At 64.4% G+C, this 16,132-nt stretch overlaps 9 protein-coding genes across 9 annotated transcripts; 4 read left to right on the top strand and 5 right to left on the bottom strand.

Moving 5' to 3' along the window:
- Nucleotides 1–519: 519 nt before the first annotated feature.
- MSY001_2430 (uncharacterized protein) lies at nucleotides 520–2,059 on the top strand (the record flags this gene model as incomplete). Its single annotated transcript, XM_018884282.1, has 2 exons — nucleotides 520–759; nucleotides 782–2,059. 2 exons carry the CDS (start codon nucleotides 520–522, stop codon nucleotides 2,057–2,059), a joined length of 1,518 nt encoding a protein of 505 aa, XP_018740957.1.
- Nucleotide 2,060: 1 nt separating this feature from the next.
- MSY001_2429 (uncharacterized protein) lies at nucleotides 2,061–2,859 on the bottom strand (the record flags this gene model as incomplete). The annotated part of the gene is made up of 2 exons (XM_018884281.1): nucleotides 2,061–2,830; nucleotides 2,856–2,859. The coding sequence occupies 2 exons, from the start codon at nucleotides 2,857–2,859 to the stop codon at nucleotides 2,061–2,063; spliced, it is 774 nt and encodes a 257-aa protein (XP_018740956.1).
- Nucleotides 2,860–3,165: 306 nt separating this feature from the next.
- On the top strand, nucleotides 3,166–4,238 carry MSY001_2428 (uncharacterized protein; the record flags this gene model as incomplete). Its single annotated transcript, XM_018884280.1, has 2 exons — nucleotides 3,166–3,202; nucleotides 3,226–4,238. 2 exons carry the CDS (start codon nucleotides 3,166–3,168, stop codon nucleotides 4,236–4,238), a joined length of 1,050 nt encoding a protein of 349 aa, XP_018740955.1.
- Nucleotides 4,239–5,472: 1,234 nt separating this feature from the next.
- Nucleotides 5,473–6,026, bottom strand: MSY001_2427 (uncharacterized protein; the record flags this gene model as incomplete). The annotated part of the gene is made up of 2 exons (XM_018884279.1): nucleotides 5,473–5,824; nucleotides 5,848–6,026. 2 exons carry the CDS (start codon nucleotides 6,024–6,026, stop codon nucleotides 5,473–5,475), a joined length of 531 nt encoding a protein of 176 aa, XP_018740954.1.
- A 119-nt stretch (nucleotides 6,027–6,145) lies between these two features.
- Nucleotides 6,146–7,384, top strand: MSY001_2426 (uncharacterized protein; the record flags this gene model as incomplete). Its single annotated transcript, XM_018884278.1, has 3 exons — nucleotides 6,146–6,358; nucleotides 6,387–7,151; nucleotides 7,178–7,384. 3 exons carry the CDS (start codon nucleotides 6,146–6,148, stop codon nucleotides 7,382–7,384), a joined length of 1,185 nt encoding a protein of 394 aa, XP_018740953.1.
- A 1,465-nt stretch (nucleotides 7,385–8,849) lies between these two features.
- Nucleotides 8,850–9,446, bottom strand: MSY001_2425 (uncharacterized protein; the record flags this gene model as incomplete). The annotated part of the gene is made up of 1 exon (XM_018884277.1): nucleotides 8,850–9,446. One exon carries the CDS (start codon nucleotides 9,444–9,446, stop codon nucleotides 8,850–8,852), a length of 597 nt encoding a protein of 198 aa, XP_018740952.1.
- A 70-nt stretch (nucleotides 9,447–9,516) lies between these two features.
- On the bottom strand, nucleotides 9,517–12,405 carry MSY001_2424 (uncharacterized protein; the record flags this gene model as incomplete). The annotated part of the gene is made up of 1 exon (XM_018884275.1): nucleotides 9,517–12,405. The coding sequence occupies one exon, from the start codon at nucleotides 12,403–12,405 to the stop codon at nucleotides 9,517–9,519; it is 2,889 nt and encodes a 962-aa protein (XP_018740951.1).
- An 86-nt stretch (nucleotides 12,406–12,491) lies between these two features.
- On the bottom strand, nucleotides 12,492–13,793 carry MSY001_2423 (uncharacterized protein; the record flags this gene model as incomplete). Its single annotated transcript, XM_018884274.1, has 2 exons — nucleotides 12,492–13,713; nucleotides 13,738–13,793. The coding sequence occupies 2 exons, from the start codon at nucleotides 13,791–13,793 to the stop codon at nucleotides 12,492–12,494; spliced, it is 1,278 nt and encodes a 425-aa protein (XP_018740950.1).
- Nucleotides 13,794–14,077: 284 nt separating this feature from the next.
- Nucleotides 14,078–15,140, top strand: MSY001_2422 (uncharacterized protein; the record flags this gene model as incomplete). The annotated part of the gene is made up of 3 exons (XM_018884273.1): nucleotides 14,078–14,155; nucleotides 14,181–14,267; nucleotides 14,292–15,140. 3 exons carry the CDS (start codon nucleotides 14,078–14,080, stop codon nucleotides 15,138–15,140), a joined length of 1,014 nt encoding a protein of 337 aa, XP_018740949.1.
- Nucleotides 15,141–16,132: the final 992 nt, after the last annotated feature.

Below are 16,132 nucleotides of genomic sequence, written 5' to 3'. Positions count from 1 at the left end.
AGACGGCGTCTACGACGTGGCCGATGTGGTGCCGCTCGCGCACCACTGGACGACACTGAGCCCCATGATCGAGGCGGGCCTCGCTCTCGTGCGTAGCGCCGACTGACGCAGATTGAAGCGCATCTCGCGGCAAAGCCCTGCAAGATCGTCGGCGTATACGAGGTGCCCGAGCGCCTCGACCAGAAGAGCGTCTCGCCGACCACAGCCGCGCTCGCGCAGAAGCTCGCGCAGAAACTTGCGCAGCCCCCGCTCTCTCTCTTTGTACGCTGCTCCACTAACGCAGGTGTACGGCGACAAGCTGCTCGAGTCGCCGCCAAGCGCGCTGTCGGCGACTGCGCGTCAGGCCGTTCGTGTCGACGTCGCGGACGCCAGCACTCTCGTGCCGCAGCTCGAGAAAGACATAGATAGCGGCAGGTGGGCCGCACTCGCGGACTGGGACGACCATCTCGAGAACACGACGCTCGACTGGCTCGAGAACGCCCAGGTCGCGTAGCGCTCCCACCTCCACACTGGACCATCATGCTTCCTTCGCACGTGGGTCGCTTCGCCGCGACGTGCGTGGCGCGCGCGCCGCCGCTGCGCCTCGCCATTGTCGGCGCAGGCCCGAGCGGCTTTTATGCAGCGGCACGCGTCCTGCAGAAGTTTGACGGAGGGCACGGCACCGGCGCCGGTGGCGTCGAGGTGCACATGTATGAGCGACTGCCGACACCGTTTGGCCTCGTGCGCTACGGCGTCGCGCCCGACCACCCCGAGGTCCGCGTACGTTGTCCGACTCACACAGAATGTGGAGCACAAGTTTGACCAAGTCGCGCGTGATCCGCGCTTTACGTTCCTGGGCAACGTGCGTGTGACAGCCGACGATGCGCCGCGGAGCCCGCCCACCGAGCACGTATCGCTGCGTGAGCTCGCGCCGTACTACACGCATATCCTTTTCTCCTACGGCGCGAGCGATGCGCGCGCGCTGCACGTGCCCGGGAGCAGTGGCGAGCTGGACCGCGTGTACAGTGCGCTCGACTTTGTGCAGTGGTACAATGGCCACCCCGACGCCCACGCTGCAGGCGCGCGTCTGAACGCAGTCGACGGCAGACGCATTCACGACGTCGCTGTCGTAGGTGCAGGCAACGTGGCGCTCGACGTCGCGCGCATCCTGCTGCGCCAGTGCCGCGCCGCGCCGCCGGCGCAGCGGCTCGCAGATACGGATGTGCCGCAGACAGTGCTGGAGCGCCTGCGCACGTGGGATGTGAGGCATGTCGGCCTGTTCGTTCGTCGTGGTGCGGCAGAGCTGGCATTTACGAACAAGGAGCTGCGCGAGATGCTCGCGCTGCCCCATGTCGCGCTCCAGCCGCTGGATCCGGCGGTGCTGGATACGGCTTTAGCGCACGTCGCACAGAGCACCGACGCAGGTACCAAGCGTGCGAAGACGCGCCTCCTGCAGCAGCTGAAGAAAGGCAGCCGGTGTGCCTACTCGCCATCGCATGTGCCAACATGGGGCGTGCATCTTCACCGCGCGCCACGCGCCTTTACGGGCGACGGCGGCGTGGCGCAGGCGCACTGGGACGTGACAGAGGTGGTGGATGGGCGCGCGCAGACCACCGGCGCTACGGAGACGACACAGACTGACCTTGTTGTCGCAAGCGTCGGCTACCGATCGCGCCCGCTGGATGGCTCGCCTGGCGCGCTGCCATTTGACACGCAGCGCCACAGGGTCCCGAACGAGCAGCACCGCGTCGTGGCGGCGCAGTCGGTGGTGCCGGGTATGTATGTATCTGGCTGGCTCGCGACAGGGCCCGTCGGCGTGATTGCCTCGACGATGATGGACGCGTTCGCCGCAGCCGATACGATTCTGGCCGACTGGGCCGTGGGACGCCGCACGCTGTGTGCATCCGCAGGACAGGCCGAGCCGCTGGGCGGCGAGCCCGAGGCGCTGGCCGGGCGGCGCGTTGTGCGGTACGACGACTGGCGCCAGATCGATGCCGCGGAGCGCGCGCGTGGCGCGCAGCTAGGCAAGTGCCGCGAAAAGTTCCTGTCAGTCGAGGCGATGCTCGACGTGGTATCCTAGTCTACTGTACACCCGGCAGCGGCCGGAAAAGCACTTGGATGGTATAGGTCTTGTGGACGGGGTCCCAGTGGCTCCACGTCGCCGGCTCGTCGCGCTGCTCGGGCAGCGGCACGCCAGGGACGGTGAGGGTGTGAGAGCGGTCGATTTCGCGCGACTGCAGCTTGAACGCGATGGTTTCGTACGGCTCGGCGGCGACGAGCAGATACTGCCATGCGCGGTTCGGCGCTTCCTTGCGCTGCTCAAAGCTGCTCATGAAGCGGTGGAGCGGGAGGACCTCCGCCTTGATCTCCGGCAGGCTTACCTCGAACAGCAGCCCGACGCGGCCGCTCGTGCTCACGCGGTGCTGCCGCGTCGCCTCGTCCTCGTCCGCCTCCGCAGGGGGGAGGAGGGGCTCACGGATCTTGGTGATCTTGTAGCCCGGCCGCCCAATCTTGACAAACGTCTTTTTCGGCATCTCGGGCACCGGCGCAAGCAGCGCCGTCGTAGCCTTGGCGTCGGCATCATTCGAGCGCGCCTCGAGGGCGGCGCGGCGCTGCAGGTTGGTCTGATGCTTCTTTCCCTGGGTATGCGAGAGGTACGAGCCCTCGTTGGCATGCATCGTCAAGCACAGGCGACATTCGATCGTGCCGAGGTGGTTCCGCAGGATGTATGGGTCCTTGCTGAGGTCAATCGTCTCCATGGCGAGGCGGCGCAAGCGCTCACGCCTGTCGATCGCCGCCTCATCGGCGCTTGCAATACCCGCACCCTTGTTGCCCGCGCGGTTCTGGTAGTCTGCGGTCAGCGCGCTCGTACGCACCCATAGCCTGCGGCGGAGGCGGTCGTCGTGCGCGACGCTGCGACGTCGCTATCACGTGATATCGGCCGAGCAGCGCGCGAGGCGCGCGTGCCTGGGGCCACCGCTGCCGCCGGGCTGTTTGTCTACCTCCGAGCGAGTATGGCGGCCGTCGACGGGATGACGACCATGACGACCACGACTACCGAGCCGATCGGTACGTTATATGCATGCTCTGACACCAGGTATCTCGAACTTGCCGAATCAGGTGCGTAGCCTAGACTGACCCCAGCGACACCGCATTGCGTCGCGGACCCCGGCGAACTTCACGCTGATGGTCGTGGGCGAGAGCGGCACGGGCAAGACGACGCGTACGTTATTGGCACTCACGCAGTCATCAATACGCTCTTCCGCACGGACCTCGCACCGGGCATCGACTACGCCCAGCGCTACACCGCCCACCTCGACAAGACCGTGGAGGTCGACGTGATCCGCGCGGAGCTCGAGGAGAAGCAGTTCCGCGTCAATCTGACGGTCATCGACACGCCCGGCTTTGGTGACTACGTGAACAACCGCGACTGCTGGTCGCCGCTCGTCGACTTTATTGACGACCAGCACGAGTCGTACATGCGCCAGGAGCAGCAGCCGGTGCGCCAGAACATTCGCGACCCCCGCGTGCACGCGTGCTTGTACTTTATTGCCCCGACTGGCCACACGCTCAAGCCGCTCGACATTGAGGTGATGAAGCGCCTCTCGTCGCGCGTGAACCTGATTCCCGTTGTGGCCAAGGCCGATACACTCACGCCGAACGACCTCGCGCGGTTCAAGGATCGCATCCGCGACGTGATCCACACGCACAGCATCCGTGTGTTCGCGCCGCCGCTCGACGCAATCGACGAGGCGAGCGCGGACCACGCGCGCTCGCTCATGGCGTCGATGCCGTTCAGCATCATCGGCAGCACCAAGGACGTGCGCACGCGCGACGGGCGCACGGTGCGCGGCCGCGAGTACGTGTGGGGTGTGGCCGAAGTCGAGAACGAGAACCACTGCGACTTTAAGAAGCTCCGCTCGCTGCTCATCCGCACGCACATGCTCGACCTCATCTCGAACACGGAGGAGCTGCACTATGAAGCCTACCGCCAGGCGCAGATGGAGACGCGCAAGTACGGTGAGCCCAAAGTCAAGAAGGTCGAGAACCCCCGCTTCAAGGAGGAGGAAGAGGCCCTGCGGCGCAAGTTCACAGATCAGGTCAAGCTCGAGGAGGGCCGCTTCCGCCAGTGGGAGCAGCACCTCATCGCCGAGCGCGACCGCCTCAACAAGGACCTCGAGATGACGCACGGCGCGATCAAGCAGCTCGAGGCGGAAATCGAGTCGATGCAGATGTCTGCGCGTGCGCAAAGGAGGTGAGCGGCTGCCCCGCACTCTGACTGGATCAGAGTCGCCGCTACTCGTCCAGCTCCTGTGCCAGCTGCGACTCCCGTAGAATCAGGTCTTCCTCCAGCTCCAACTCCAGGGCCATCGTGGCCGCTTCCGAATCGTCCTGGCACCACAGCTCCGCCTCGTCGTCGATAGGCGCCGGCGGTGGCGCGGGCGCGGGCGCCGCTCGCGCCGGCGGCACCGCTCGCGCCTCGGACCGCGGCCGCTTCGTGCCCATGTGCGCGACGACATCAGCATGCCGGTGCAGATCGTCGGAGCGCAGCGGCACATGGGGGACGGGCATCCGCAGCACGTCGCGTGCGTATTGCCGGTCGTACAGGCAGTTGCTGCGGTTAGCCACACAACGCACCCCAAAAGCCGCCCGAACGTCTTGAGGCCCCGCTTGATCGAGTCTGTAATCGCCTCCTTCTTACACTGGGGTCAGCACGCGACGCCTACCTTTTCGAGAGCCGCGTGCTTGCCCCGCGCGCCCTCGGCATGGCCATAGCCGACGTCTTCATGATACGTGCCATCACGGAGGGTGATGCGCACAATCGCACTCACACCACACTGGCACTTGCCCGTCTCAGGATGCACGTCCAGCTGGGGTCAGTAGGCGCGACGCACATAGTCGACATCCAAGCTGACAACACTCGTCGACCAGCCATTAAAGCCAAAGATCTCGTTCGCCAGATCAATCGCTTTCCATCCCTCGAGGTACGTGAGCTTCTGGCCGCCACCCGGGCCAGGCCGCTGGCTCAGGAACTCGGGACCCAGCCGCTGCTGCAGCTTCGCCTGCAGCGTAGCAAGCCGCGTCGCGGTCCAGAGCGTCAGGCCTGTCTCGGGGTCCCGCTCCTCCAGCTCAGCGTTGGCCGCTGTCGATACACCGCCATGCCCCGCTGGAAAATAGTCGCCCGCATAGGCAGGCAGAGCATGCGAGTGCAGCGCGCTGCCGTGGCCCCCCGACCCAGACATGCTGCCTAGCGCGTACCTGGATGAGCGCGCCGCCCGCGAGCGTATCACGTGCATCTACATGAGCTTGACATACAGGACGAAGAGCACGAGCACGGCTATCGCGCCCATCCTGCGCGTCAGGGAGGCATACGTACGGCGCATACTTGCGGATCATGGCATCCACGTTAATCTTACGCGCCGCACGGCGGTACTTGAGCGACTCGTCGCGCAGGCTCGACGACATCGACGACATGTCTGTGGTCAGCAGCGCCTACGCACGGTCCAAACTGTCGCCTCGCCATAGCAAATCCTCCATATTCTTCGTCATAATCTTCTGCACGTCCTGCAAGTCCTCGTTGAGCCGATCCAGGTGCGAGCCTGCGGCCGTCTCGGCCGTGCGTGAATCTGCATAGAGGCGCTTTGTGCGCTGCATGAACGTGTCGAAGGCCACAAACGCATAGGGCCGCAAGGTCGGCTGCGCGACCTGGCGCCCGTAGCTCAGGCCAAACTCACGCGCCAGCTCATCCAGGTACGAGAACGCGAGCTTGCGAGGATACGACCGGTCGGTGATTGTCAGGTACACCACCGATGCAGGATCACTCGGTGGTGGCTGGATGAGGTAGCTGTGTAAGTGGCCACGACGTACTGCATCGACAAGGCCCCGGTATCGATACTGCAGCGGGTCTCGGACTGCGGCGTGATCTTCCGGAAAATGATCTTGGCCTGCTGCTTGCATTGGGTGAGTTCAGAGCTCTGGTCCTCGTCCACACTCTGTGCGAGTGGCAGCGAGTCGGACACACGCACAACCTGGCTGGAGCGAACCATGAGCTGTGCAACGAAGCGACGGACCAGGCGCAGCGCCGATGTGGAGAGCGACACATGCCTCAACCACGTGGTGTTGTGCTTGGGCGGCGGCGTGCCTCCACACGCCCGCATCTCCGACCATGGGCGACCTCGGGACGCAGCCCGCCAACGAGTATGCGTCAGCGTCGCGCATTATACTGGACTTGCGCGGACTCTGCTTTGTTATCGACAGGGAAACGCTTATGAGTCTGCCTGAATCGATTCTGCTCTGTCTGTTTCCGAATGGCCTGATGCTTCCAGACCCGGCCGACGAGTCGACGGACGGCGAGGAGGGGCAGGTTGTGTATGTGGATGTACGTGGATGGGTCTAACGAGCGCTAGTCCGATGCAAAGGCTCTGGAGTTTGTGCTCACATTCTTCCGCCGCGCGCAAGAGTACTTCTACGGCACGGATACTACGCCGGGCATCTACCAAGGCCCGGGCCTGAGCGCCAACTATTTCGATTCGGTGGACCCTATGGGAAATGGATTTGGGCAGCCCTTCCACCTGCCGCTCTTCCACAAGCAGGCCGTGATTGTTTTGCGGGAGGAGCTCGAGTACTTTACGATCCCGCCGGCCTCGATGAAAAAGACGCCGGCTCCCCGGTCGGCGAACCCGAATGTGCCGCCGCCCGCGGCGCCCGAATTCACGCAGCTGAAGAACGCGTGTGGCGATACACTGCTGCTGCGGCGCCAGATTTTCACGGCGCTGCAGCGCAACGTCAACAAAGAGAACAATTTGGCTGAGCAGCACCTGATTGACATGCTCTGCATGAGTGGCTTTGAGCCGGAGGACCACTGGGGCTACCGCGCGCGCGAACCGGCGCGCTGCGGGATCATCAGCACCGCCCTCGTACTGCTCAAGACGGGTGTGACGCATGCAGGCGAGCTGCCAGGTGGACGTCCGTCCAATGCGCCGCTCCCGCCACGCCCCATCGGCGTGCAGCGGAAGGGCACGGACATGGAACGAGGCATCCCCCCCACGATGCCTGGTGACACGGGCGACATCGGCGAGTGGGTCGATGATGGACAGGGCGGCGTGCTGCGTGTGAATCAGCAGCAGTTATCTACGACACAAAAGCTCCTGCTATTTTGGCGCAAGCCGGCGGTATGTACTGCTAGACTGACGCGCAGCGAAAGTGCTGGTGGGACGGTATGGACATAGTGGTCCCCTGTGCACAGCGCCGCTCAGACCGTCCGAGCGTCTCGCCCGCCACCCTGGCGGCCATGTCGCCGCAAGAGCGTACTTGGCTCGAGCAGGGACATGGCATGCTTGTTCGTGTGTGGGTCCGACGTGTGTGGACGCTCGAAGTCAGCTTGGTGCGTGGTCCGGTGTACTGACATGCAGATTTGATACCCCAGGGCCCTCGTAGATACCAATAAGAGCCCGGTATGCGTGGGCATAAGTAGTGCTGCAAATATTGCGCAATACGTGTGCCGCGAAATAAAAACGAGTCTATCCAGAACCGCGGCAGCGGCTGGCTGGGCAGAATAGAAACTGCCCCCCTGCGTCGAGTGGCCAGTATAGCGCCCGCACGCAGAGGAGGGCCCGATTGGCTTGTGGGCCCATGCCTCCTCCACATTCGAGGCTATTTCTGACTAAACAGAGCCACAGGGCGTAGGCCAGCACGCGGGCTGGGCCAACGAGACACCGTCAGCTGCGGCTCAAATTAGGGCGCGGCCTGCAGTGCAATCCACGCCTATTGCCTTTGGGCGCGCAGGTGGGCTGATGGGATTAAAAGGATCGCGGGTCGCAGGTTGCTTCCCAGTAGTCATGGCCCCTCTTTCCGACGCCTCTTTCGGAACAGGGGGGGCTGGCGGGCCTGGTGCCCGGAGCGTGCCTCGGCGTCGTTTCACAGAAGCTGCTGTGCAAGACATGTGTATGTCTGATACCTTGGCGTCGACGCCCAGGATGGCCTGGCGGTCGACCCCGGCCCGGGCGGCGGGGTCTGGTGAAATGTCGCCGGCGCCTGTGCGCCCTACACCTCCTGTTCCTATTCGGCAGAGCTCGGCGCCGGCGGCGACAATGATGGAGCGGAGCTACTCGCTGCCTGTGGCCACACAGAGGGAGTTTGAGTCCCAGTGGCAGAGTGTCTCGCAGCGTGTAAACGCTGCGGCCTCAGCGGCGAGCCTGCCAGTGCGCCGCAGTGTGGCACGGCCGCGAGCCCTCTGTCTTTCCAACGACACTCCTTGTACATATTCACCTCGGGTGTCCTCTACGCAGGAGCCGACCGACCAGTCGGCGGTGCTGTGCAACTCGTCGGACTGCTGGTGGTCCTACGGGTGGCCGAGTTGCGGCAATGGCATGGCAGTTGTGTCGCCAGTGCGCGCAACACACACGCCGTCCCCGGCCCCGACGCTCGAGGACGAAACGGACTCGCCTCCCGACTCGGCGCAGTCGCACTTGCCTAGGCACATGTCGTGGATCCCTGAGGGCCTGGAGAATGAGTTGAGCAACTTGCGGTCGTGCAAAACGCCGCCGCCCCAGAACTACGAATGGTGTGGAAACGATCTCACTGGTGAGGTCGCCAAGCCCGGCGTGGGACCATGGGTGTCGTCCCAGGTGGACGAAAAGAAGCTGCCGCCCCTGCCAGCGTCGTCGCTCGCTGAATCGATGTCAAAGCATGCCCGGACGCTGGCAGCGGCTACACAAAAGCGCTTCTTCCCTCCCATCAAGTGTGAGCCGAGCCGTGCGCTGTCTCCTGCGACGGCAGCCAAAGGCATGGGCTCGGCAGAGCCCCTGTCGTTCTACATACACCCGGACCATGTATGAAAGACGTAGCGGAATGCCCTCTGTAAATGTTACCTATGATTTACTAGGCCCCTGGTGCGAGCGGAGGATCTCGTCGGCCATGGCTCGGACGGCCTGCTCGCTCGTCGTCACGTCCGAGGCGGCCTCCTGCATGTGTTGGCCCACGCCCAGCGGATAGCGGCGGAACAGCTGCACCTTGGAGGCCACACCGGCCATTTCATGGTGGCGCAGGAACTGCAGCCACCGGTCGATCGTCACGTCGCTCGCATCGTAGATCTTGATCGAGCGCCGGTGGACGCGCCGCCAAAAGTTTTCCTGCGACTTTTTGTGCACAAAGGGCCCACGCGGCACCGTCCACAGCGACGTGCGGATCGGCAGCGTAGCAATGCCGCCCGTCGGAATCTGCATCGCATGCGCCACACGCAGCGCAAAGTCTGCGAAAAAGTCCAGTTCAAACGTCTTTTTGTTGTACGACGTGAGCTGCAGCGTCGCAACGTGGACGCCATGCGTCGGCGGCGGCGACTGGACATCGGGCAGGAGGCGCTCGGCGGCCGGCGCCGCAGCGACGGCTCTCTCAGACTCGTGCTGCGCCGCGCGCGCCGTCGAGCTGTATGCGCGGAGCGCGCGCCCCAGCAGCGTGCGCGTGGTCATCAAACGTGGTGAACAGAGGCGGCGCTCGCCAGACAACGACTCTATGATTACGTAAGAAACTCGGCCGCGTTCAAGCCGCCGTCACGGCGGGCGCCAGCATCGCCAGCGGAGAGGCCCCGAGCGGCGCCGTCGCACACACAGAGTCAGGGCCGGCCGGCGAGTTGTCCTTGTCCGGCGCCGGCGCCGGAGTAGGAGCGCGCGGGGACTTCAGCTCGCTATCGTCCGCGGGCGCGTCGTCCATGTGCTCGCCCGGCACTGGGCCCGCCACGCCTCGCGGTCCCATGGGCGGGTCGGGGTCGGCCGGCGTCGGGCTCGAGCGCCTGTGGGGCACATGGCCCGTGTCTGTCACGGTGACGCTCGGTACGCCTGCCTCACGTGCAAGACGCGCCTTCTTCTTGCGCTCGTACGCCTCACGCACCGCATCGCGAATGACACGCACCGAGCGACTGCCCTCTTCCACGTTGGCCATGGCCGTGCGCAGGAGCGCACGCACCTGATCCGCCGTCCAAATGAGGTTGTACGAGGTGCTGTAGTGGGCAGTCGTAGGATCAAAACCAGGCTGCGCGGCGTTCGGGAGCAGCGGGCAGTACACAAAGTTGATGTCAGGTTCGCGGCCCTCGGCCGGCCCGTTCTTCTGGCGCCAGCCGTCAAGGCGCTGTGCGTACTTGTGCTCGTATTGGAGGCGCATGCGCTCCGCCTCCGACTCGAGGTCGCGCTGCATCGCCGAAGGCGACAGCGACGGGCGCTGCCCCACAGTCGTCTCGGGGCCGTCGGTCGAGCTGATTTCCACGTCGGGCTCGTCGCCCACAGGGCGCGGGCGGATATCAATGTGGAATTCGCGGCCAAACTCGTGCAGGCGCTCGAGCGCAGCGCCGGTCTTGACGTCTGAGGATGCATCGAACGAAATAATCACATCGGCCTGGCGCTCCTCCCGCGCCAGCACATGGTTCGGCAGGTTGTTCGAGAGACCACTGTCCATCAAGCGCAGCCGGCGCGTGTGCTCCCACTTCCACTGCCGCGTGTGCGTATTTCCACCGACCTCCTCGTCGTCGTGCACGACGTCGAGGTCCTCCATGGGCGCCATGAACGTCTCGGGATCATTCTCCAGCAGGGACGTCGAGGCAGACGCATCACTTCCGCGCCGCGGACGCAACCTGTGCTCTAGTGCAAATTCCGGCAGGCGCGGCAGCTGCGTGAAGAATGTGTTGATCGGATCCGCAGGCCGCGCCTCGTCGTCCGTCGGCGGAGGCGGCGGCGGCAGCGGCGATGCAGGCCGCGTCACAGCCGGGGGCGGTGGGGGCACAGAAGGCGTCGCACTGTCCATGTTGATGACCACATCGTCCATGCCGCGTCCGTAGAAAGGATTCGGCTCGTCGGCCGCGCGGATCGGATTGCCCCAGCGCTTCTCCCACTGCTTCATCTTGACAAAGTCGTTCACCCAGCTGAGCAGCGTAGACATGACGGTGCCCTGTGGAATAGACGCAAGCATCGTCGTAATATACGCAGTGAGTGGCCCCGCCGGCGCACCGGTGCACTGGCCCACGATTGCCGTGAGCATCTGCTCCGGCGCGCGGTGCGTCGAGCGCCCATTTTCAAATGTGCGGCCGTACGCCCACGTCGGGATCCATGCGCCAATGCTGCGGCAGCCGAGCTCGAGCGGCGAGATCTCGTACCAGTCGTAGCCGCTGCCGACGAGCGGCGGGCCATCGTGCGAGGGGCCCTGCACCGGCGCATCGCCCGCAGGGTACGGCCGCCATACGCGGCGCACGCCCGTGAGGATCGGGATAGGCTGTAGTCCTTCGTTCACACGCGTGCGCTCCCACACCTTTGACCACTGGAACGACTTGCGGCTGAGGCCCTCGCTCGGCTCGTACTTGGCCCAGAGCGAGTGCTCGTGCAAGGACGGCTCCTGGTTCGTGCGCGGCCCATTGTACGAGTAGTCCGTGCCGAAAAGCGCGAGGGGGCGCGGCAGAAATTGGTACGAGAGGACGAGCGTGGCGTAAAAATCCATGATGCGGCAGTGCAGCTTCTTGTTGCGGGACTTGCGCAGCAGAGGACCAAGCAGGTAGTAGATACCGCGCGACGAGCGTGCGATGCGGTCCATCGCTTGTAGACTCATCGGGTGCGCCTCTTCGTGCGCCATTGCAAGGAGATGCGCGATCAGCACGTCCGTCGAGCACTGCGCGATGGTGTAGTAGGCCGCGAGCGTCCAGCATGAGCCGCTCACCGCCGAGCACCACGTTGTGCACTGCCATAGGCCCGTGTTCTCCGCCTCCTTGAGGAAGCCCGAGTAGCCAAACATGGCGCGGTACCCGCCGCCAGAGCCGCCGATCGCAATGAGCGGCACATCGTCGGGATGCACATACTCGCCTTCCGGCAGCTGGAGAAAGTGGGCGAGCGCATTCGTGCCCTCCGAGGACATGAGGTACCGCCGCTTGTCAATCGCCGCCTGCTCGTCTGCATGCAGCTCCGAGGAGCACCGCACCTGCGCGTCCCACTCGAGCTCCGGGAACGTTTCCACGTCCTCGTCATCCACTTCCACGAGGCGCCGCAGATGCGACATGTCGTGCCACCGGAGACGCCACCGCTCGAGCATCGGGATGCGCGGCAGGCGCACCGGCGGCGGCAGCGACAGGGGGATCTGCGGCGGGGGAAACAGGAATGGAAAGCGGCGCTCCTGCCACCACGCGCCTAGTGAGTGCATGCCCATCGGAGACTGGCCTTCTGTTGCCTCAGTACGGCTCTCACGCCTCGTCGCGCCGGCCAGAAGCGCTTGCATGCGCCCCCACGACGACATGCCATGCCCGCCCTCCGTCGACTCGTACCAGGTCCACGGGCCATTCGCATTCAGCCGCGAGGACAGTGGCCGCGCAGCAAAGAGCGTCACTAGCGTACATATTAGATAGCACTTAATAAAGAGGTAGCTCGGGGACGAGCGGATCCTGTGCACGAGACCCATCGCGCACCGTCCACCGAGCCAGCCGAGCGTAGCGACCTCTGCCGGCGGAGCGCGTACAGGACAGTCTCGATCACGTGATACATGTGCTAAAATCCTAGCGCGTGCATGTGCCACGGCAGGTCCTCGTCCTCGTGGTCCGTGCGAGCATCCACATCGCCCTGCGCCAGCACGTGGTGCAGGCGCGCCAGTGCGACCCGGTACGACTCGGGCGCCGCCCCTGGCACCGACACCATCGTTGACGTCAGCGAGAAGCTCGTCACGGTCGTACCTGCCTCAGAATCTGGCGCATTCGCCTCCTTTTCGGCGGCCTCGCGCTCCGCCTCCGCCTCCGCCGCTACTTTTGCCGCAACGCCCGTTGGCACACGGCCCACGTCGCCGGGAGCGAGCTCGAGCTGCGCCTCGATCTCCACGAGCTTAGTGGCAATCGTGCTGGGCTCCGCCTCCAGCACGCACGCCCACGCCGCGCGCACGCGTGCCTGAGCCGCGCGAGTGCGCTCGCCCAGCTCGTCGCAGTAGGTGAACAGGGCCTTTTCGCGCGCCTTGGAGACCAAGATCTCATTCTGAAGATAGGAGAGGCCACGCTGCGTCTCGGAGAAATTTCGCTCGACCGCTTTCTGCAGGCCAGTTTGGTCCAACGAATTGTCGCTCTTGCCGGGCAGGCGCGTCAGGTCAATCAGGTCAATCGCTGGGGCGCCATGGATAAACACCTGGCGCATGCGCGCCTTGGCGATCCATGTGTAGAAGTCGCCCAGCTCACTCTTGGCCCGCAGCAGGAGGGGCGTCGACATTTTTGTCATCTTGGACACACTCGCAGGTAGCACGCGGTCGCGGCTGTCGTTCGCGATGCCCAGCCGAATAGACAGATGTAGGACATCGCGCAGGATTTTTTGGACGCGCTTCAGCCGGGTCTCCGACTCGAACAGAGCCGCGCGCGCGCGTTTCTCGCGCTGGGTCTCGAGTGGCACCAGCTTACGCACAAGCATTAGCACATCGACCTCCTGCACAAGCCGATCCAGGGCAGCGTAGGACATGCCGCGGGGGAATAGTTTCTGGCCCATCGCATCCATCTGCGTCTCGAGGGACTGCGCCTCGAACTGTTGCCGCATTAGGTCCGTGCGCAGCTTCTCCAGGCTCTGGTGCTCCGTCTTCGCCTCGTCGAGCAGGCGCGACGACCTTTCCACCTCCTCTGCCCTCGTCGCCGCCTCCTCCGTCGCCGCGATGGAGCGCAAATAGCGCCGCGAGCCTTTTGGCGCAAGTCGCGTCAGGAGCTGCTTCCGCAGTCGCTCTTGCTCTCGCTGCTGCGTCGCCCTGTAATAAGAGAAAGGTACGTACGCCGCATTTCGGAGTCGCGTTTCCGTCGCCGTGCGCGTCTGGATCACCCCCATCATTTTCCCCAGCTGCTGCTTCGTGGATGCGAGCCGCTGAGGCACATCTTCCAGCGCTGTCCACCGGTCTGGGTCAGTGCTCGGTCCTACGCACGGTAGAGCTGGAGAAACTGGGTCAGTAGCTTCCACGCACCTCGTCCTTTTCTGCTTGGGTAGGGGCGCCAGGCGCAAGTGTCGCTGTCGACGAGAGCGAAAGGACATCCGCCGCCGCCCGCGACCGGTCGATCATGACGCGGGCCCAGCAAGTGGAGGAAAAGGACGCAGCCGCGGCGCTGCCTGGGACGAGCATGGACGACGAGGCGGCCCGCACGGGGAGCGTCGATGGGGGCACCGTCTATCGGTACCAGCAAGAGATTGCGCAGATGGTGTGTGTGTGAGGCTGACATGCAGATGTTTGTGTCGACTGAGATCGACAACCCTGACCCCCGAGTGACACGCCTGATCGAAGACATTGTACGGAACCAGGTGATTGAAATGGTACGAGCCCTTGCTCACACGCAGATTATCCAGTCGCGCCAACTCGCACAGCGGCGCCAGTCCAAGTACCTCGCGCCGGAAGACCTCATCTTCTTGATCCGGTACGACCGGGCCAAGGTGAACCGCTTGCGCACTTACTTGAGCTGGAAGGACGTGCGCAAGAATGCCAAAGACAGCGGCGGCGATACCGGCGGGCCCGGCGGCGGTGGCGCTGATGGTGACGGTATGGACGAGGCGGGCGATGACAGCCCACTCCGTGTGAACAAGCGTAAGATGCGCCTGCCCTGGGACCTCGGGTCGTTGTTTAGCGACTTTCCCCGTGTGGCCGGCGCGCCCGCCGACGACGCCGACGAGGACGACGAAGATATCATCGAGACAAACGAAGATTCGCTGCGTCGGCTCAAGGCGGCCGACGAGACGACGCGCCGTATGACGCGCGACGAGTATGTGTTCTACTCCGAATGCCGACAGGCGTCGTTCACGTTCCGCAAGGCGAAACGGTTCCGCGAATTCATCCACGCAGGTATGTACTTGGATGTGAAGCCCAGCGACGATACCATCGACATCCTGGGCTTTCTTGCATTCGAAGTCGTGCATGAGCTATGTACACGTGCCATGCAAATCAAGCATGAATGGGATACGCGCGCGCAGGCCATGCGAGTACAGAAGGAGAAGGCCGACGATGGCTCGCTGGACCGAGAGGCGCAGTGCACGCTCTTCAGCTTTCCGCCCAATATTGAGTCGCCGCTCGAGGCATGGCATATACGCGAGGCATTCACAGCGCTACAGCGCGAGCACAAGTTTATGGAACTGGGGCGCGGCACGGCAGGTCCGGCCGGCGGACTCCGCCGCACGCAAGTGTTTGTCATTTAGGGCGGCGCCTCGGCCTCGTACCGCCGGCGCGCCGTCTCGCGCCCTTGCGCTTGGTACCGCGCTTGCGGTGTGCCCTGTGCATACGTTTCGGCGTCTAGCATGCCCGTACTCCCGAGACCCGCCCGTCCCGCTGCGACACGTGGCACTATCGGCGCCCGTGACGGCATGGCTTCGCCGCTGTCCTGCGCCATTTTGGCCAGCAACTGGTAGCCCACGTGGTCGGAGCCCAGCGGCACCGCCGGTGCCGAGGCGGCGGGGGATGGGGCCGCGGCTGGCGTTGGCCTAGGTGGCCGCTGCCCTGGCTGCTTGGTGCGTCGGAGGGCAGCTCGGTCGCGGTAGGTCGGAGCTGTGCGTGGAGCCAGCTCGGTGGAGTGGGTCGGTGGAAAATAGGCCTTTTTTAGCTGGTGCAAGCGCTTGCGCGCATCTGTCTGGACTGGGTGTGGCCCGCTGCTGGGGCGGTCTGCTGCAGTCGGACGCGACGAACTGGTCATCTGCTTCCCAGCAAGCGGCGCCAGGGAGATTTCATTGAGGCCGTCCGGACTGATGGCGCACCTGTCACACACATCCCAGGCTGTGCCATGGAGGTGTACTTCGAAGACGGTGCACTGCAAGCCGATACGCAGGAGGTCATAATGACGCAAATCCCAGGGCTGGCTCGCATGCTTAGGCTGCGACAAGCGCTGGAAGGACGAGCCAGGCAGTGCAGCGAGGTCGCTGGGCGACGTAGGCTGGTCGCGGCGACAAACGAATGTTCCATGCGTAGAACCCGTATCTGATACCGAGTAGCGGATCGGCGCGCGCGAGGTAGAATAGATGTTGGCGTGGTGCTTGCTAACTTCCATAGAGGGCAGGCGCAGTCGCGGTGTGAATGTCTTGTCGCGCCCGATGCTCACTCCACCGTGGCGCCCGTCGACGATCGCGACCGCCTGAGCTTGCGGTAGTACATCCGAGGATACCTTAACGAGGCGCAAAAACGGGTGGGCATCGTGGGC

Source organism: Malassezia sympodialis, genomic scaffold (genome assembly GCF_000349305.1).
Source record: "Malassezia sympodialis ATCC 42132 genomic scaffold, msy_sf_11, whole genome shotgun sequence".
NCBI lineage: Eukaryota > Fungi > Basidiomycota > Malasseziomycetes > Malasseziales > Malasseziaceae > Malassezia > Malassezia sympodialis.
The sequence above is the reverse complement of the archived record's forward strand: the minus strand, read 5'-3'. Positions and strand labels throughout refer to the sequence as shown.